The following is a 20,641-nucleotide window of genomic DNA, read 5'->3' on the forward strand; positions in this document are numbered from 1 at the left end:
GGTTCGACTCCGGCAGTAGGCTGGGGCGGGAGAATTCCGTCCACGAGTACTGCTACTAGGACGTGCCCGCGTGCTCCCGCGATATGCAGATTCCGAGCCCGTGTTGTCCTCCATTTGGTGGCTTTCTTGTTCAAATACGTGTGACCCCCAGTGGCACCCGTGCTGATCTTTCGCATGCACGCAAGCTTGGGCGCTCGAGGTGTTGAGGCTGATCACTCTCTGTATCAAGACCTGCGTTTCGGCCCCCTGCGAGCAGGCAGTGTGTTGTTCCGAAACTTCTCTCTCTATTTCCGTGCGGCTGGTGGTGGCTCAGTGCAAGTTGTGGGGAAGAAACCATCCTCTTTTTTTTGAGCCTCCCCGTCTATCTGTGGTTTTTCAGGCAGATGGTCAGCTCATGCTGCACACCAGGAGTGCTCGCTATGGTCGGCTTCTGAACGGAACATTCGTGGCAGTCGCTCCTCAGCAAATCAAACGCCAAAGCCACCACATTGTCCAGCTCTCATGTGGCGTTCAAGTTGTACTTGGCCTCAATGGTAGGGTTTCCACGTGACGCAGTTTCCGCTTGAGACCCGGGCAGCGGACGGTAGAAAGCCACGCGCTATTGTAGTTACATAGGGTTTCATATTGGGCCCTCGCTTTTTCATTCGCCAGTGCAGTTCAGGACTAGAACCGGCCTAGCGATCATACACCCGAACTACTCTTGCAACTCTTTGTCCTTTTGTCGAGTATTGTACAGTTTGAGCATTCGTCGGAGGGGAAGAGAATCATTGTGCACTGGCACTTGATAACGGTCTTTGAAAGGGGATTATTGTTCTTTTCGGGACTTGAAGGGTTTTTGTGTGGACAGAGGGTTGAACGAGCAGGGCTCCTGACTCCACGAGTGGCAGAACTTCGAGGACGGCAGGTTGCGTGATTCCACGACAGCGACTCGACGCCTCCTGGAACTGAAAGAACTCCTTGCTCCTGCGGAGTGCGCGGTGCTTTCCTGTTGCGCCGTCACCCGGTTGTGGGCGTCTGTCTGGGCTTTACAGTAAATAACTTTTTCGCTTCACGTCGTGTTGTGTACCAGGTTATATATGGATCTCGCTGCCAATGAAGACATCCGCAAAGGACACACTCAACTACGCACACGTGCAGACGACGCACGAAAAAGTCTCCGTGGAGAAGCGCCGAGAAATCTGCCGAGTGAGAAATATTATTCTTTGTCTGGCGAAGTGTAACTTTGACATCTCGGTTTCGTCTATCGAGCGCATGTATGGCATCTCTGTTGCTCAAGGCTGGGAACCGAAGGAACTTCTAGACCCCGGAGTCCTCGGTGAGCTTATGGACCTTTTTCTGGCAGGCCGGATGGAGGACGCGTAGACTGAGTGGTCTATCCCCTGGCGTCCATGCTCTCATACTGAGAGGAGTACGTTCCCGTGGCCCTGGCAGTTTTGTTTCTTTTTTTCATTTTGCTTTTGTTTTCTCGTCCACTCCACTGACAGGCAAAGGCCTGACTCCTGCCTGTTTGTGTTTAAGGAGTCTTACAGTAGTGATACTTTGTTGGGAAGGGAACGGCTGTGTCACGGACAAGGTAGTGCAAAGCCATAAGCCTGGAGTGAGCGAACGCTCTGTGTCAGACTGCAGTAAAGTGTACACAACTTCTGTTGCTCAGAGCGTCCCGTCTACTCGATGGCCCTCCGAATGACTTCTCCTTCAAACCTGATGAAGTGCCATACGCCGGCATTCGGATGCCGACGTGACGGCCCTGAACACCGTAGGGGATCGTCTTAGCAAAAGCTGTACTCACAGAAATGTGTTCGATTGCACACCATGTGTGGTTACTATACACGGCTTTCCCTGCCGTGTCGCCGCTGCGCAGGGTGAGCCGTCCTCCAGGAAAATGCCGTCCGGCACCGCGAGGTGACAAAAAAGCATGGCTTTGGTAGAGTTTCCGGAATATGTAGGACCAAGACACACATTAGCCACTTTAGGCAACTGCACGGTTTGCAGAAAGGAGAAGCCGCTGCCCCTCCAGGTAGGCGAGTGTAAAGCCGGCCCACACAGCTGTCACAACGATCTGCACCACGAGGGGAAAAAAACTGAAGACGACAAAAGAGCACCATCCTAACTCAGTAATCGCACAAGCCACGCGTTGCCACGACGAACAACCGGGCAGGCTATGTCGCGCCCAGCAGCGACCAAGCCAGGCGCGAAATTCATCGCCATAGAGCGGCGGCATGGAGCGTAAGAAAAGGTAAGCGGGTGCAGGAGTCTCTTTGCGGGCCTCTTCATCGAGAATCACCAGTTGGTCGACGCCCCGCTGGGTACGCCTCGGCCGGGTAGGAGAGGCTCGGGAAACAGCGGAGCCTTCACGCGATTTGACGTGCCGAAACAGCATACCGCGCACACTAGCGTCAAGATCCTTTAGATCAGGTTCTTCCAGTAAACCCCTATGCACTTCGTAAGAGGCAAAGCGGCCAACCAGAGAGAACGACGCCCCTTGCAGCCGATCAACGGAATGTCCGGCGCGCGGTGATGGCGACACAATGTCCACGGGAATGGAATGCACGGAGCACCATGACCTGTAGAGGTGCAACGCCCGAGGCCACGAAACATGAGAGAAGCATTTGCAGCACACATGTAAACTGCTCATATCTCCAGACAGCAGCCAACAAACCTTGCAGGGTGCCCAGAGCTTCGAGAGTAATGAAGCCAGTGACCAAGCCATGCTGGTAACGTCTCAATGCACTTGCAAATCGGGCGGCGAGGAGGGGAAGGAGGGGAATGTGCACCGCGGTCGCGCCCGGCCACTAACTTCCATGTAAGTAGCCGGCGTGAAATTGACAACGTGGGTTGGTTTTTGCTTTCAGAGAAGGCAGTTACTAATGCAGGAGAAGTGATGACGACAGACAAGAGGCAGCTTCTTTGTTTGTTCCCCTTCCTCGTTGACGTGCCCTTGCTTTCCTTTCTTTTCTCCGCAGCGATCTAGAGGAACCGTTTTATCTTTTTTCCGAAACGCATTTCTGTTGAAGCTGCATCCCTGGGGAGGGCGTGGAAAAAGGCCGACAGTCCAGGCTCACCGCTTCTTCAGGAAACTCACGCCGGTGCAATACGACGCGACATCAGACGTCCGGTCCATGCAGAGAAAGACTAGAATCATGCGCTCACCATCCTAAGAGAGAGACGCGCACGCCGGTAATCCTGTACAGGAACAATAACGCGAACGCCCATCGCCCGTGAAACTAAATGAAGGTTGGGGCACACAGGTGTATATCGACATACATCTACACCGCAACACATCCACATCTGTATCCGAAGACTCCAATAAGCGAACAGGCCAAGACGGTCCCTTACCCGAGGAGACTACACATCATTCACGAAGCGTTTGTTGTGAAGGCGCTCACAGCACAGTCTGCCACCCGCTGATTGCTCGTACAAAAAGCAAAACCCGGCTGACGCGAGGCCGCTGATCAACAGGAGGGGGCCCCGCACCTCAGCTACATACCCTTGACCACCACCAAACTGGATTCAGTTGATGATCTGCCGGGCGGCGACTGACGTGCTCGGTTTTCGGTGGTTGGAGAAGCGGAGGCCGGACATCCGCCGTCGCTGGAGTTTGCCGCGTGGAGGGGTGCGTAAGCTTTTTTACTCCCAGCTCCTCCCGGAACGCTTGATGCAGCATTCAGGGACTGACGCGGATCTGCAACTCTGTTGGTGAGTGGTGCAGTCGCTCCAGGCGTGATGCGTTTGAGCCTGCACTGGTTTCTCAGGAAGCCTTCCGGGGGGTAAAGGGACGCGTCGTCAACCAACACGCAGCAATCAAACTCTACATCCGCGAACTCGGGACCGAGCTCTCGACAGAGCTGCATACCAAAGAGAAAACAGGACCAATGAACTGTCTGTGCGGCAGAGGTACTGCTCAACTCTATAAGAATGTGCGTTAGAGTCCAGACACACCGCAGTATTTATGTGCATACTCAACAGGTACCCGGACGCCGTCCTGTAACGATGGCTTCGCGCAGAGCCTGCGCAAACGCATGCAAGTAAGGAGTTACCACTCCGTTTAGGGTTTAGGGTTCGATGTCTGCGAAACGACGTGACGCGGATTCAAGAGTATAGGCGAACGTGGAACGGACAGGCGTTCCGCTGATGTAATTCGCCACTACGTACCTGCCCCGCCAAGCGCATGCAGGTAGCAGCATTCGACACGCACAGAGGTGCGGCCGTAACGGTGATACGGCCACTCTCTAAGTGACACGGCGCGCGTAGAAAGGAATACAGCAGTGTATCGAAAGAACGTAGTGTTGGTATCCAAACTCACATTCATATCCCTCATCAGACTCTCAGCAGTACGCCTTCTCAATGATATTCTTCTTGCGGAGGAAACACGTTTTATTACTACAACAGTTCGCTTAGAGGGGAAAGGCGTTCAAACTAGTTTGACGGCTTGACTAGCTCTCAACGCGGTCGTATCTCTGCACCTGGCACGGAACTGTTACAGCTGGAGGTCTGTCTCCAGTACACTCTTCATGCCGTAGAAGCCGAGGTGTGCAGCTGGAAGAACCTTTCGAAGTGTCCACACAAGGAAAGGGGACCCAACTCAGCTTTTTCGCCGCTAGTGCAAGTGTCTGAGGCTTTGTGAGTTCACCAGGACCTCTCCTGGAAGTGATACGTCACCATGAAGCCTACCTACAGCGTGTCTCGGCTTCGTCTACACGCATTCACTTCTTCCTCATCTCCGCCCTGCAGGGCAGGGCGGCGAGTGTACGCAAGCATACAAGCATAATCTAATGAAGTCTTGAGACCTGCCATACCTTCAGCCGGAGTTCGAGATTGCTGACTCCGCGAACGAGCAAGTCCTTCATGTTGACAATGCATCTCTCCTTAAATTCCCGTACAGCCTCATCTGCCCGTGCATCCGCTTCCGCATCCCCTTGCCCCCAGCCTAGCGCCCTTCTGATGGCCGCCACTACTCCTGTGGGCCTGAAAACGTACTGATCAAAGTCCAAATCTGCAGCGAGCGTGTAAGCGGCTTCCGCGTCTGCCCCAGAAGACAGCACCTCCACTCCTGATATGACGGGCACCGGAATATCCACCCAGTCAAGTCGCTCGGAACACTGATCCAAGAACGACCTGTGAGCCGCGTGCTTCCTGAACTCATCGGATCTCCCTCCGTCAAACGTCCGAAGAAACTCCGTCCCGATCTTTCCAGTTAGAGACGGGCTGGAACTATACACAAGAATATTCCCCGTCCTCACTGCGTCACCTCCGTGGGCTAGTGCGCTCCTACAGCTCCCACTGTCAGAACAGAAGCCTGTGCCTGCCGTACCAAAGATATCCCTCTTGTTTGAGAACGCTTCCCGGTTATCTGATCGCCTCTCCGTGGCATGTATGCCATATTCACTGATGTCGGCTGTCGCCATCAGCGATCGGGACTGGCAGGCTCGGCTAGGTCTCGTAGAGGCAGAGGTCGGCTGCAATGAAATTCCAGGGGAATTTGAAGTCTCAGGGGAATAACAGTAGCTGGCGTTGTCTCTCGCGCCTTTACTTGTTCTGCTTTGCGACTGGGAGGAAGAAGATTCTCCGGTAGACCCCAGATCAAAGACAGTGCCTGATTCTCGAGGATATTGCCAGCTGCTTATGACGGCGTCGTTCGCACCTCTGTCACTCTCCTCGATGCCGTAGCGAGCCTCTTTTTTTTCGACTACGTGGGTTTGTTTCTCTCGTGTGAGTGGCCGAGACTCATTCCCTGCGACTCCCCCACTCCCTGCCCTTTTATCGGACAAGTCCACGTCTGCCGTGGTAGCTGCCAATGTGCTGGAAGAAGCTTCTGCAAATTCAATCAAGAAAAGCGCGACAACAGCTGACATCATCGCTTCCTCACCGAATCCTCCATCTGTCCAGTAGTCCCCGCCGGCCGCACACGTAATATCAATGCTCTCCTCTCCTTCCTCTCTTTCATCGCTGTCCGAGTCATGCGACGGAGACGGAGATGCAAATCGGGAATTACTGCTATCAGGTGCGTATAGATCAGAGCCAGTCGACCACCGGTGTCCTCTCCTTCCTCGTCCAGACGATACCAGCGAAGAGCCCTGGGGCTGGAGCTGATCTTTCTTCTCTTGCAGTTGTTCGCGGAACCGCCTGTCGCCGAGCAGCACGCAGTGTCGGAAGACCGCCCGGGGCCAAGCCGCATGGACTACATTGCCGTAAATGTGGTCGTAGGCCTAGGGTACACAAGTCAGATCGAACCGGCGCGCACACATGCAAGGTTTCCAAACAGTAAACAGGACAAAGACACCATTACCAGCTTTTCAAGGGGGCAACCCTTAAGCCGTAAACCATCAAAAGATGACACGGAATCACAGAGGAGCAACGTCACACTAAAGCAGGAGCCGCGAATAACGTGCAGCACTCTGAAACAAATATCTTCTAGATGACTGCCGGACCGGAACTTTCGCAGGACGCCCTGTGGCACCGCGAAAGAGCATGCTCTTCTTGGCTTTGCCACACGAGGTGAACAGCGCGCATGCCCGCCTGATATGTTGACTTACGTTTGATACAATAATGCTTGCCATGGCGTCTGGATGGACTTCAATGAAGAGAAGAACCTCTTTCAGGGACAGGTGAATTACTCGGAAGGGCAAGGGCTCCGCTCCATCACCTGTAACACTCTGGCCCATGAACGCGCTCATGCTGAGCTCGTCGTTGTTTTCTTCTGTCATGTCCGTCTCTTCTCCATCTTCTGTTTCCCCTTCTTCCGCTTTGTCCTCTTTTGCCTTGGCTGCTGTGCCTTTAGCTTCTTTTTCTACAACCAACCCTCTTGGCCTCCTCATTTGTTTGCAGTTGCTTGCGCTTTTTTGAGCACCGACCAACTCTTCTTTTTCGCCAACGCCCGCGGCAGCCGCCGCTAATGCCGCGAACGGCCTTTCGTGTCCTGACTGACTCTGGAACCCCCTTAGATGGGCACTGGTATGTCGACCCTCTTCTGCGGTTTCTTCCCTTCGTGGAAGTTTTGATTGGCTCTCAAAAAAGCCTGGTCGCTTGCTTCGGGTTCTACCCTCCCGATAGTCGAAGTCTTCGCGAAGGCCGTTTCGGAAGAACTCCTCCTGCCCAAAATGCAGTCTTTTCTGCTCCGGCACCACGCATGCAAGACTTGCCGCTCCGTCACCTCCCCCTTGAGACTGCAGCATGCACTCGCCGCAGCTGAGTTCAAACAGTAGACTCTGGACAACGTCCCCGAGACGCAGGCGTGCCCGCGTATCCAGAAGTCTCTCAGCTTCTTGGACAATTTTGAGGCAGCAAGGCTTGTCTTTGCGAAGCAGGGCCTTTCCGGCGACGTTTTCGCTAGCAAGCACACCCCGACAGGAAGAAAAATATGCTGGCGCCGATTGTGGCTCCGGTCTGGCTTTGTTGAGAAGCTGGCTAACCAAACAGTTCCGCTCTTCCTTATGATCACGCGCGCGTCGCGCGATTGAACGTAGGGCCAAGAAGAGCTCTACTGCCTTCAGCTGCAGGGCTACCAACGCAGCAAAGCGGTTGGAAGTCAGATGGTGTTGCAGAGAGCCGGCTTCCAAGAAACAGCGTGAGCTTTCCAGGAAAAGCTGAACGCATACCAAGGAGTACGCGGAAGTCGATCACAAATCAAGACGCTAACACCGAAGTGAACCGTGACACAGAGGGCGCTTAAGGAAAAACATCAAAAGAAAGCAGAAGAAAAGCAAGCCGCTCCAGAGTGGAGTGCGAGTGGCCTGCAGGCCCTGGTTGCGGTGCTTTGGACGCATAGTTCAAATCCAGTGTGAATACATCAGATCGACACTCGAACGGACAGATCGAGAACTCCCTTCGCTTGGGAGACAATCTATATTCCCATACGATGCTAACGGCACTTCTGTGAATACATCAAAAGCGACTTCTGGCCGCGCAACAGTGAGAATGACTCACTTGGAGTGTGAGGAGAAGGCAGTCCTCGCCGGCCTCGGAATATAAATCGTCGATGTTGGGGCCTAAAGCCCGCTGCATGCAACAAAACGCTTCTTGCTGCAGGAGAGACCTGAGCGCCAAGCAACGCCAATGGATCCGTGAACATTTGTAAGAACACGAAGCCTATCTGTTCTTGACCCGAGTGTATCGGCTGCATATTGGCTGTGTGGAAGCGAAGCGTGAGTCGCTCGGCCGCACTCAAATGCAAGCACGGGATCGAAAATGTGCCCTTCGGCATCATTGGCGGACGGTCGCACGCGTACCACGGTCACTCGCCGAGTCGGTACAAGAGAAGCGGGCAGCAAGAAAAGGAAAAAAAACAGTTTCTGCAATACGACGCATGATGTGTAGCAGGCAAAGGATCGACGGCGGCCGGGCCATACCCTCTCGTATCTCTGCACGTCGCCGAGCTCATGAAGGTGCTGGACACTGCAGACCCAAAATCGGTGGGAGGGACGCCGGCAACGGATTTACACTGCCGGTGCAAGAGTGGTGATTTTCTGTGCGCCGTCTTCACCTTGCCAATTTCAAAGACTGGCAAGCTGAAGAAATACGCTTTCTTTCTGCGTTCCCGGAAGAAAAAGGTGAAGCAGGAGCCAATGCCTCACACTCGTTGAAACACACCCCTCTCATTCTCATCCACAGCAGTTTTAAAGTTGAGTGAAGAAGAGGAGGGCGCGCTCTCTGGGCGGCGTCGCGGTTTCTGTTTATTGTTGGCGCGAAGTCTGTGTGCATTCTCACCCAAGTTCCGCCGTTAGCCCAAGCTGGACGTGAGCTTTCACAAGCACATCGAGCTGCGGTCTGGCCCTTCTCAACATCCTTTCGTCTCTCGTTGCGTGGTGCTTGTCCCTTGGCGATCTGGCCACTTTGTCGTCTGCGTGTTGAGACGTCACCTTGTCTCCACGACTAGAAAGGCCAATACTCTGGCTAGCGGAGGGGCGAGGGGGCTGAGCCCCAAGTGTTTCTGACTCGTCATATTCTTGCTCGACCATGCGCTTGTAGAGGTGGTCGACAATGGCAATAGCAAGGCTCTCAGCTATACTTCTTTCGTCTGCCCACATCAGCGGACCATCTGCCCCTTCAGCAGTTCTCTCGCCCTCCGGGTCTCCGTGTCTCGAGACCGGGTCCACACAGAAAGCAGCATCCTTCGGTCCCAGACTGCGACTGTCGACTCGAGAGCATGCGAGAGCCGAGAAGCCACAACTAGGAGGACAGGAAGAATAGGAGGAGGCAGACTGGAGAGCCGGGCTTTGTTGTTCGCCGTTGCGCGAAATGGGAGACGAAGCACAAGAAGGATCACGCGAGGCCGATGCCGCTACCGGATCCCAGAGAGAGGCATTTGAAAGAGACGAAGGAAGAGACAGGCAGCATTGACAGACGTTGAGTAGATCGTCAAGGTGATCGCCGTCCAAAATAAGACTGATGCAGACACAAGGAGCAGAGAAACGATGCACTGCATCAAATGCTGGTGAACTGACTTGCTGGCCTGGGTCCGAAAGGCCTTGTCACGAGCCCTCAATAGACGCTTGAGACACAAGGAGAGTAGAAGGCAGACAAGTCCAACAAAAGAAATGCACCACGGAAGCGACAGATCGGGCCTCGGGGGCATCGATTTCTGAGAGTCGGAAAGGCAGGGAAACACGCGCGCGCCATTGTGCCGCATCCTACCGTTAATGCTGTAGCCTCCCGTAGACTACGGACACATATATAAGTATAGACAGTATAGGCGCTGTGCGTGCACGCTCGAAAACCCCAGGGGAACGTGGGACGACTGATCCAGCTTTATAACCAGAGAAAAATACCATGAGACGTTGATTTTTTCCAAACTCGCAACGGCACGGTGCCACGGTTACCTGCCGGGAGCATGAGCCATACTGCCATCAAAGTCCTCAAGTAGACTTGCCCCCAGAGTACCGTGTGGAGCCAGGACTTACTCCAGAGCACGCTTCAGCTCATGAAACGCCGGGATGGTTGTCAGTACCCGACAGAGAAGGTAGTAACGTCCTTCGGCAACATACACTTCAAGCCGATCATTTATGAGAGCCAAAATAGCAGCGGCCCCCGCGCACCAGCTGCTTCTGGATGCAGCTGTGTACGCGAGGATGAGAAGCTCCACTTCGCATTCCAAAGAGAGGGCGAGCTTTACATCGGCGGGGAGGCAGGCAAAATCGTTATTCATCACTTCCGTGCAGCTGGCTGCTGTGTGTCCTGATGGGGCCACCTCTAGTCCGCCAACCCAGGGACAAGTAGATACGCCTGTTGAAGGCGCTCCGAGATCTGTGTAGAACAAATGACAGCTCTCAAGTATAGGACTTGGTGATCTGGGCACCTTAGCTCCGACCCCCACCTCTCCCTGGTTCGACAGACTCAGACCCTCTTTCTCATTTGCTGTTCCGCCACAAACTGAGTCTTCTTCTCCCTCAGACCTGAACCCCGGTTCACTCCGTGGCCTCCACCCTTCACTTTCACCTGTTTCTGCGCTACTGCCTCGTCTTCGACATTCTGGGCCCGGAGTAATCTGGCGCCTCAACACTCTGAGCGCCTCCTCCGCAACTGCTTTGCAACAGCACCCTACCGACAAGAAGTCATGAAGTAACAGCAACGGCCACTCGAACCACTCTATCACCTCTTCTTCTTCGTCTTCCGTCACCGCCATGCCCTCTACGTCTTGATAGTTTCCCGGGTCCCCGCGTTTGACCATTCTATACTCGCTAAGCTGGTGATCAACAAACGAACGCACAACGACCGCAGCCACGGCGTCAGGGCTAGATCGTCCCTTACAGATACGCAGATATTGGCGACACAGCGCAAGGCGCGGACTAGCAACCGTGGGCATGCCCACTCGTTGAAGGAGAGCGAGGAGTAACCGCTCGGGACCAACTTGCAGTTGTTGCACCACCACGGCAAACGGACGCCGCAAAACGCATGAGACGGTCAGACAGATCAGAAGGCGGTCACAGAAGGGACGGATCGAGGCGCTGCAGCGTCTGAGCAGTTGCTCGACAAAAAGGACGCACTGCTTGCGGTGGATGGATCCAAGCGACCCGGAGTGGTCTCCCCGAGTCTCACGGAGCGAGCGACTCGCAACAAAGAACTCCGGTGCATCCCCGTCTTTGTCTGGCTCGCAAGACTGAGCGAGGAGCGCCGCCTCGGGAGCATCCGCTGCGACCTGCACGGCACCCGTCGAACCAAGGGCCGAGGTCGAACAAAACCATTCTCTCTCGTCGTCGTCGACTTCCAACAGCAGTTGGAGCAAGTCCAACTGATAGTCAAGGAGTGGAGGAGGCTGCCCTCGTCTCTGCGTGAAACACGTCGAACCCGCAATGGCCATCTTCAATGCAGCAAGGTCAGCGTCGTCCTGCTCTTTCATTTCGTCCACCGAACTACGCTCCTCTCTTTTCAGATTGCTGTTCTCACGTTCTTCCACCACGTGGGTCTCATCGTGCTGGCACAAATTGCCGCTCTCTGTCAAACAGGTTGGTGTATGCTTCCCGGCCTCGCCGTCGCGACACCCTCTGCGCATTTGTCCTGTCTTCGGACTGCAAACCTTTACAGCCTCCAGGAGGAATTCGACCAGAGCCACGTCATCAGCTAAAAGCTGGAGCTGTTCTTGAACCTCTTCTGCACCGCATCTCCCGCTTATCATTCCTCTTCTCGCAGTGGATGGTGACCTAGAGAAGAAGCGACATCTCTCTCCGCGATCACAAGGTGTGCGCCCTGTGTTGTCCTCGTCTCCTTGTAACTGTCGTGCTTGCGCCTTGTTGGGATTTCCGTCCCCCTCTTGCCTCCTGAGTCCGTCACGCTCACTTTCTGTGGAACTCTCCACTCCTTCTTCGGAACCATTTTCTACGCTTGCCCCTCTTTTTTCTCCTGTCTCTTCATCTGTGGCACGTGACACTCTCTGACCCAACTTCAGCTTGCTTCTTGTCAGCTGCTCCACCTGGCGTTCAGCCTCTTCTTCCAACTCTGCTGCGGCGGCGACCGTGAGGACTACAGGTGAAAACCGGAGGACCAAGTGTTTCGCTGGTCTGATGTGGTCGCAGTTGATGAGATTTGCTGTGGCGTTCTGTAGACATCTCAGGAGAGATCTTGCTGCCAAACCTTCGGATGGCGCTACGTCAGTCGCATTCTCGCCCGCGGTGGAATTCCGACACAATCGCTCACCCGAGGACAGCGTTTGGCGAGAAGAGCTGTCCGCAGAGCACCCGCTGTGAGAAGAATCTCCGCGTGCAGCGCTCTCGCACTGAGCCTGCTGGCTGGAATCCTCTGGACTGTATAAGCCTCCTTCATCGTTTTCCCCTTCACAGTCGGCAGGCAAACAATAGAACTGAGACGTACTGGCGCTGCTGAGGACTTCTGCTGGAGCGGGGGCGCATGCCCCATCACCAGTTGCCAACAGCAAGGTGCCCCTGGAGGCGCCTACCAAGATTGCAGCTGAGGATAGCGCCCAGAGGGAAGCGCGATTCGCCCCCGAGGACACAGGCCCCCAACGAGAATTCCCACCTTCTTCTTTGTCGGAAGACTCCCACGACGAAGCCGAAGAAAATTCTACGATGAAGGGGAGAGCTGGCAACTCCGCGGGAAGTAGCTCTACAACCTGCTTCGTGAGTGACTCGTAGTCCTGAAACGCAAGTGGATGGTAGATTCGGGGAGAGAGGCAGTGTGAAGGTGCTACGTTTTTTCCGAGCTGCTCACCTCTATTTAGATGACTGACACTGCAATCCGACCCACGGCCGTCTCCCTTGGTCGTCGTGGCCGCCCTCTCATTTTGCGCCTCGTTCTCTTCACCCTTTTTCTCTCGGTCCCATTCAGAGCCTGCCATGGCCGCTTCAGCGGCATCTGCGGATTGCCCGGCAAGCAAGAGCAACAGTCTTGAAGAAATGTCGTCCAGCAGCGCCGGAGTGATGAGGCAACTCCATCCCGCTTCATTGTGGCAGCTCGGCTCATGCGCGGTAGCTACAGAATTGCAACAACCTGCAGCCGCTGAAAGGTCGACACGAGCATCGTCCTGTGGGTCGTCTTCCCGGAGGCCCTCACGGACACTCACCAACCCATCCTGCTGACCCGAGATCCTCTGTTCTCTCAAGCCTACAACTTCACCTAACTCCACTTCGTCATTTGTGTTTCCAAGGCCAAGGACACCGTGCGCCACAGCCAGACAGTGTTTATGCTTATAGCGCTTGATGGTTCTTTCGTACTGCGCTCCTGCCGGGCTCTTCAGCAAATTCCCCGCGAAGAGATGTCTAGGCCTGTCGCTGCCGCTTCCGCCCTGCAAGCTAGTTGCGGTGGTCGCGTTGCTACTGCCGCCACCTTTTTGAGGAGCTGCAAAACCGAAGCCGGAGTTGCTTCTCTCGGAGCACGTTCTCCCATCACCGTCCAGCCCGTCATCAACATAGAAAAAATTGTACCGGTGATCGCCGTTCCAGGGCCGAGGCCAGGTGCTCCTTAGGGAACGCGTTGGTGCAGTGTTACTGCCATTTCCCAGTGTCCCGCTCCAGTCTTCATGAGAAGGTGGTTCAGAAGTGCCGGCATACCGATGGGAGTGGCTGGAATCGCACACTGACGCAGCATATGACGAAAGAGGGGGTTGCGTATACCCGGGAGCGGGGCGGTGTTGGCACTTGAAAACTGCTTCCATTTCAAACGGCTGCAGGGGCACACAAGAAAGAAGAGTCGCTTCGGAAGAAGACGGTTTCCAGCCATCCTGGCTGGTAACACTTTGACACGTTGTCCAGCTATTTTCTTCCACAGTTTGAGGAAATGGTGCCAGGCCCCCGCCGATGCCCCGGGTAGAAGGAGGCGGACCGTCTTCCCGGATGTTAGTTCCTTCGAGTCGCCGGGAGCTTCGGTCTCCCGGGTCTGCACGCAGCGAAGCAGACACAGGACAGCGACTGAGGAACTTCACCGTTGTTGGTTTGTGAGTCTGATTCCCCGTACAGCAAGCAGAGAACCAACATTGAGAAAGGGGTCCCTGCCTATGGTTTCTCCGCCTGCTGCAACGTGCGGTAACTTCACCTCTGTACTCTGAATACCCACATATTCCATTGTTGAAAGCTCACCGCTTGCATTTCCAATGTGTATGCGGTCCGCTCCGGGGTGGGGGCCTTCATGCTCATTATCAAAGTAGTAGACACAGCGACTGAGGTGAGCAAGGAGACGATGCCGGGAAGTGAAGGAAATAGATGAGTCGCCTGACATCCCGGCATGAGTACCACGGCTCCAGGCAGCAGAAGCTGCGTCCAACAGAAGTTGAAGAGCCATGGCCAGCAGCATAGCTTGATCTCTGTACAGTACACAAAGGGGACGCTTAAGTACGTGCAGCTCTGGGTCCGCCACAAGGAGTGATGACTAGAATCCCTAGAGCCGCACCCAGGGGCGGCCGTGTGCCAGGGTCTCACACGAAGCTCACAGGACATTTCCGCATTGTATGGAGCAACGCTCGATCTTCTTACTCTCACATGGGAGCTGCCATCACTTTCGGGCCTTGAGACTGCTCAGGAAACCCCTGACAGTCCGGATGTACAAAATAGAGGTCGGCTGCTGGGACCGACTTTGACTTCCTAGGTACAGTATGCCTGACGAGAAGTGGAGACTTCTATTTAGTTGAGGAGAGCTTCTCGCTGAACCTCTTTGGCCTGCTTCGTCTCCCTCTATGTCAGCAAGGCGAAAAGAGAGGTTACGCTGACCTCTACCCCCGGATAAGAACTATGGAAATAAACATACGCCACAGGACGACTTCCTTACAGCCTTCGGCTAATCTGGAACTAACTGAGCCCTATACAAACACGGGAGGTATTGTAAGTCGCTCAAGTGTCACTTCACTATCGATGAATATAGCTCCGACCAAGCAGCCACGCGCGGCGCAGTTATCTGCAACGGGCAGAACACACTTTGGTACTCCGCAACTAACAGTCACCTTCCTGAACCTGTCTGTTACCGTATCCACGAAGATGCTATCGCAGCGGCTGGGTCAGTACGTCATCAAGATATCCTGCCACACACACGAACATTCACTCGGGCACATGCGTACAAAAGCCAAGCGCAATTAAGTGCATACGTAGTCGTGGGGGGAAGCAGAGACACTAACAAAACGTAAGATTGACAAGTTCGACCAACTATCTGCATTTATTTGTTACCTCGCGAACAGCTCGTGCTCCATCTTTGCGTTGAAGTCAAGAAACAGCAAAGCAGCCAACACCTTGGGGAACCTGAAGGAAAGTACAAAGAGCTGGAACCCCCGAGTAACGGTGCAGGAGAGCTCCAAGAAATGATAACCCTGCGCCCGACTAGTCTAAACGCACCGCTCGGAGGAAGACACTATGGCGCGGAGCACTCGAAGCAGCCATCGCGGAGATGAGACTGTGTACCCTTCCTCACGCGGAACAGCTCATCGAGAGCGAAGCACCGGTGTGCAAAGCGCAAAAGCAGCGGTTGTCAACAAAACCTCACCTGTTGACGCGAAAAAGCTCGTAGCTTTTGCACCACGTCTTAAGTCTTTCTTCGCTGTCTAGCCAGCAGCCACCTTCCTTGAAGGAGGAGAGCAGATGCGTCACTTCATGCACAGTGGTAAAAATGTCGAAGCTGGGGCTCAGACCTGTAGAAATCAAAAAAAAGTTTTTCACTGGCGACCTTTCGTGACGAAACTCCAACAAGCCAGGGACACGGAGAAATACGCAGTTCTTGTGGCAGAAATGCTGAAAATTCGAACGCACCCAAAAGAGCGCTCCACAAAGAGATGATCTGTAGGCGGGCGGGAGTAACGGGACACAGGGCGAGAAAACTGAGTCTTATATCGGAAGCGACGCCAAAAGCGAACCCTCCTCTCAGCCATTCTCTAAAGTAAAATGCGTACCATGGGGTGAAAGGAATGCTTAACGCCTGCTGGCTGCTTCAAAGAAGGGTCGAAGCGATACCTAACTGTCTGAAGAGAACTTCAATCCTATTCCTTCAGATTGGAAACTACATCCGGAAACGCTTTGACTCTTTTAAACTTCGTAGAAGAACGTACGAAACTGTACCAAGCACGTGCTAATGTCACCCAGCGGTGAAAAGCCGCCTCATCGGGCTCCGGTTTGCTGTACCTGCAAGCTTTCGCCACCTTCGGGCCGCCTCGTACTTATGACAAGAAATCAGGGCGTCAAGCAACACACTGCTGTCGCTTCGATAATCCAAGGGTGGTAGCAGACGGTGCTGTTCGACCAGGATGTACGAGTGGTAGAGCAGCGACAGCGATGGACAGTAAGCGGCGTTATGCAACTGCTCAAGGAGCTGACGACTGCGGCAACAGAGGGATTCGAGAGAAAGAGTAAAACGGGATACCAGCCATCGCTTGGTGCGGCGACAGCTGTTACGAGGCGAAGTTGTCTCGCTAGCAAGAGTCACTCCGGAAAACCCGTCTTGCCGCACTGCCCCTAGATCGCGGCGCAGCTCCTGTTCGGTCCACCCACCTCATCCTGTTCTTGCTGCTTAAGTAGCCGTGAAAACTACGGATCAGACGAATACGTCTCGCTGCAAACGAGACCATCTACTCGTCTATCTCTTCGACTGGTGTCCGCACGTCCGGTGCCTGGGAGCTCTTACGCATGTCCCCAGGTAGCAAGGTAAGCGTGTGTGCACACTCCATGTGCCCGCAAGATCGAAACGCCAGTCTGTGAACCTCGCTGCATGCGCCACACGAGGGGCTCGGCGCCTGCAAAGGGCGACCACACCAACAAGAGAACAACATCCGCCGCGTCTCCAACCAAATACCAATGTAACCGGAAGATGTTGACCTACCGGAATAAAGGGTGATTGCCAAGGAGGAAGTGAACGAGATCATCTGCCATTCTCACTCCCTGTGGCACAAGAGGTAACCTCCCGTCCCCGGTTGCTCCGAAGCCGCTGCGCAACCCATCGGAGAGACCTCTCCGGCGTGTCGGCCCTGTCCTTTCGACTTCCGGTAGGGGTGCAGCACCAGAGCTACAGATTCCTTTTTCCTTGCACAAGCACTCTCCATTTCCGTCACCACATCCAACAGCCGAGCAGCTCGTGAGCTGACAAGTGTCGCGCGTACCACCCCGGCAAGACAGCACAGAAGAAGACGGAGTGACGCCAGTATTCCCGCGCGGCGATTGTACTTGTAATTCATCATCATCTCCCAGAAGGAGGTCCCGACGCTTCACGAAGTGGCGCAGAAGCTTCTCTGACAAGTCGAACCGACACTGCAGGAAAGCCCTGGAAGAGATAGAAGAAACAAAAGAGCGACAGTGCGTCAAGCAACCCCCTGTACGTCGTCTGCAGTATTCGACATTACCCACGGACACCACTGATACTGTGGAGAGACGCAAGCACGACACAGCGGAGAATGCTGGAACCTCGCGGGGAGGGGCGACCGTATGAAACATGAACTTTCACACGGTGCGTGGTCCATTTCGAGTATCCATTGTGAAGAAAAAAATGTCTTTTCTTTCCCATCAGTACTCATCAACTGTTCTTTATGCATACCCTACAAACCAGCGAGCTGGCAGGCAATTCAAAAATGTTGTATGAGTCAGCATCTTACTGCTTTCTTTCTGCTGAGTGCCCTGCGTTGCAGTACTCTTACCGGAAAAAGAGAACTATGTCCAGCACCACATTGGTCTCATCGAAGAGCTTGAAAGCGCGAATAACGAGCGACGACATTCCGATTTCACACAGCCAAAGCACCAGCAGAGCGACGTTGTTGGCATCAGCTACCCAAAGAAGCAGCTCCTCTTCCTGACCCGCCCCCGCGGCAGGGAAGAAGGCCGGCGGAGTGACAAACAGGGGCGGTCTGAGAGGCATATCCGCTCCCGCTCCACTCAGGCCTCTAGCCGCTGTGTGCCGGCTTCCGTCGCATCTCTGTCCGTGGGGGAAGTCTGAAAAGCTCCTCCGTTCTTTCAGTGGCCTCCTTCGCTTTTTCATTGCTTTCTCTTCAATCCCCTTCTCTTCCATACAAAGAAGCAAAAGCTCAATCTGCCGCTGTTGCTCTGGGTCTTCCCGGGGAGAAGAAAACGCGAACCCTGTTTCCCGCGGCGACACTCCAAGTGTGCCCGCCGCAGCATAGTGCACCTGGTCTCTCTCTTGACGACGACTCGAAAGCCGCCCTTCCATTTTCGACTCCCACCTCTCATGCTGAAGAGGAATGGCAGATACTCGCTTTTGCTTGTAACTGCTGATGAGGAGGAGCTGTCGTGTCTGCATGTACAGCCATGCGCTGAGACAAAGGAGGGGGGTGCAGTCGTCAAAGCACGCGGCGTAGACAGAGAAGCGAGGACAACAGAGTCGCAGTCCGCGCATTAAAAGCTGCATCCCTACTCCTCCTCCTGGAGAAGATGAGGCAACGACAGCGGACGGAGGGCTCGAAGCATGCATAATCCTGCACTGCAAACAAAAAAGGCCCGGTAATGGGAGATTGCAAGGTCAGGAGGCGAGCATTTCCCTTTGTCCGGCGGCGTTGTACGGTGAGTAGCTGCTGTCACCGCCATTGGCAGCGGACAATACACAAGATACCGGCAGGCAAGGCGTGGAGCTGCACGGCCGCGCAGCGATGAAGGAGAGCGCCTGACGCCGTGTCGATCTGAGCTTCCAACAAGAAGGAACCAAGGCAAGTTGCTTGTGCTATAGAGGGAGTCGGCTACGCTGCCTGACTAAAAGCTGAGCCACAGTGGCGCCTGACGGCGTGGATGCCTCGAAACAACTGGTCGCGACCTCGCGCGACTTCCACGTTGCTGTTCGAGACACGGCTATGGCAGCGCAGCTGTAGGAAACGAACACCGTGGATCACCACGTCTGCCATAGCTGCCTGTGAATATACGACTGGAGGAAGACTTCATCTGTCACTGCGTGAGCCGTAGTGCCTTTTTCAACGTCTAAGATGGCCGGACGCGGGCAGCGGGCGGCGCAGAACAAAAGAAACCGTCTCCTGTCGCTCTTTTGACCATGTCTTAATAGAAACCACTCCATGCCTATCACAACTGAACATCGCGGAGAAGCAACAGTACACGCGTACACTTACCACCAGGCATCTGTCGCGGCCACGGAAAGAACGGTCCGTCTGCCTCGTCAGGCAGCTTATGTGCGTGTTACCCACTAGTTCCATCAAATGCCCCAAGCGCACACATACCTTTAAAAGTAGGGACATCACATCTGACCCGCTGCCTTTGAGACTTCCTTCCTCAGACGCACCCGCGCTGTCCCCTGTAGTGGGATCTCCTTGGATTCCACCACAGCTCGAGGGGGGAGACCGCGAACTCCCTGTGGCTGCTTGCTGTTGATGTCTCTGGTGTTTGGCTGGGGACCCTCTTGCTCGACTTCTAAGAACATTTGCCTCGCCTTCTTTCGCTCCGCACTTTTCTGTCTGTCTTTCTGCCAAAGCGAGTCTCATCGCTCTCTCCTTTACCTGTCCGTCTACGCTAAAACGCGGTGACGCTGGGCGACGCAGGTCTTCGGTATGTGCTCCTCTTGTTGATTCTCTATCAGGGGGGGGAGAAACACCGGAGTGGTAGGTCAGCATGACATTTTCATGAGTCTGTGTTTGATGAGATTCCCAGTCGCCTCCTAAGTCTTCTTCTTCCGGCTCACACCCTCCAGGGAGGGAGGACGACGAAGCCAGGGCTTGTGCTGTCCGGACAGCGGACCGCGTCAGATTTCGCTCCACACTGCGTACGATGATGCGCAGATGATGGCGAAGGGGCGCGTCCCGGAAGTACCTGAACACGACGGCATTCCGATAAGAGCACAGCACTAACGCGAGAGAAATGGACGACTCGTGAGGAAGTAAGAACCCCGTGAACGAGGCTTACGAGAAACGAGAGCACGGCCCGAAGTCACGAGAGATAGATCCGTCATTCATTCACCCGAAAGACAATCGATGGACAAACACGAGCACTCTTGAAGAGCCGGCTGTTCAGCAGAAGCCACGAAGAAACTTTCAGTCAGGTCGGATGGTCAGTGAGGTTCACGAACACAGACACGGAGCGATCCCGACTGCTTGAAGAGTTACCGGTTGTCTAGCTATCTCGCTGCTACCCTGTAACACATTCGGTGACGGAGGCTGCGCACCTCAAAAAGGCTCACCAGAAAGAAGCAACTCAACAGCACACACCACTGCTTGCCTAGAGTAAAAACACAGCGCGGCGAAAAACGGATACTCTAGCAGAGAAGCACAAGCCAACCGGATGACCACGCGGTCCAGGATTGTAGCCGCTGCGGGACAATGTCAATACCCGCGACCCAAACTAAAGGTGACAACTGGAGTCCGAGGAGAACATGAGGAGCATCCCACAAGACAGCGATATGATAAAACAGTGAATCCGGGAGATCCGCCACAGAAAACCCAACAACCGAGACAGAGGAAGTCTAGGGTGTGAACTGGAGAGAGAAGAGGGAGAAGAGGAGGAGCGAAAAACTTCACCCATCAATAATATTTGCCATGGTTTGCGTGGGGCACTGCTGAAGATCTCCTTCATGCAGGAAAAGCAGCCAGTCGTCGTTGCGAGCCAGCTCGTGCAACAGCGTGAGAGACCGTGGAAGCTGGTGAACTCTGGAAAGGAAAATTCACAAGACGCGGGAGCGAGTCCGCATAAGAAGAACAGAAGTACTCCCACGCCCAAATCGGCCAAGTGTGCAGTAATATGTTTCCTGACTTCTCTCGCTGCTTGGAAAGAAGCAGGCGTATAGG

The 20,641-nt window shown here is 54.4% G+C and overlaps 2 protein-coding genes across 2 annotated transcripts in view; one reads left to right on the plus strand and one right to left on the minus strand.

The window, feature by feature from the left end:
* The first annotated feature begins 66 nt into the window (after window positions 1-66).
* On the plus strand, window positions 67-1,906 carry CSUI_004032 (exosome component 2). The gene is made up of 3 exons (XM_068064227.1): window positions 67-533; window positions 1,070-1,591; window positions 1,862-1,906. Exons 1-2 carry the CDS (start codon window positions 395-397, stop codon window positions 1,360-1,362), a joined length of 432 nt encoding a protein of 143 aa, XP_067923790.1. The 5' UTR covers window positions 67-394; the 3' UTR covers window positions 1,363-1,591; window positions 1,862-1,906.
* CSUI_004033 (uncharacterized protein) overlaps window positions 1,779-20,641 on the minus strand; it is a 44,490-nt gene continuing 25,627 nt past the window's right edge. The window contains exons 14-27 of the mRNA XM_068064228.1: window positions 20,375-20,503; window positions 19,085-19,670; window positions 17,546-18,342; window positions 16,738-17,175; window positions 16,044-16,237; window positions 15,412-15,556; window positions 15,099-15,170; window positions 14,022-14,245; window positions 9,897-13,821; window positions 8,704-9,381; window positions 7,924-8,032; window positions 6,534-7,583; window positions 4,797-6,206; window positions 1,779-3,845 (exon numbers count right to left, since the gene is read on the minus strand). Of these exons, the coding sequence (XP_067923791.1) occupies window positions 3,480-3,845; window positions 4,797-6,206; window positions 6,534-7,583; window positions 7,924-8,032; window positions 8,704-9,381; window positions 9,897-13,821; window positions 14,022-14,245; window positions 15,099-15,170; window positions 15,412-15,556; window positions 16,044-16,237; window positions 16,738-17,175; window positions 17,546-18,342; window positions 19,085-19,670; window positions 20,375-20,503 (10,123 nt within the window). The 3' untranslated portion in view covers window positions 1,779-3,479. The remainder of the gene's footprint in view (window positions 3,846-4,796; window positions 6,207-6,533; window positions 7,584-7,923; window positions 8,033-8,703; window positions 9,382-9,896; window positions 13,822-14,021; window positions 14,246-15,098; window positions 15,171-15,411; window positions 15,557-16,043; window positions 16,238-16,737; window positions 17,176-17,545; window positions 18,343-19,084; window positions 19,671-20,374; window positions 20,504-20,641) is intronic.

The sequence above is a fragment of the Cystoisospora suis genome (assembly GCF_002600585.1).
Source record: "Cystoisospora suis strain Wien I chromosome Unknown contig_1812, whole genome shotgun sequence".
Classification (NCBI taxonomy): domain Eukaryota; phylum Apicomplexa; class Conoidasida; order Eucoccidiorida; family Sarcocystidae; genus Cystoisospora; species Cystoisospora suis.

What these genes read in the sequence shown, in the direction of transcription:
- CSUI_004032 (XM_068064227.1), top strand. Translation starts at nt 395, where the DNA reads ATGCTGCACACCAGGAGTGCTCGCTATGGTCGGCTTCTGAACGGAACA. An exon ending in AGTTGTACTTGGCCTCAATG is followed by an intron (nt 534 to 1,069) that starts GTAGGGTTTCCA and finishes GTTGTGTACCAG; the next exon opens with GTTATATATGGATCTCGCTG.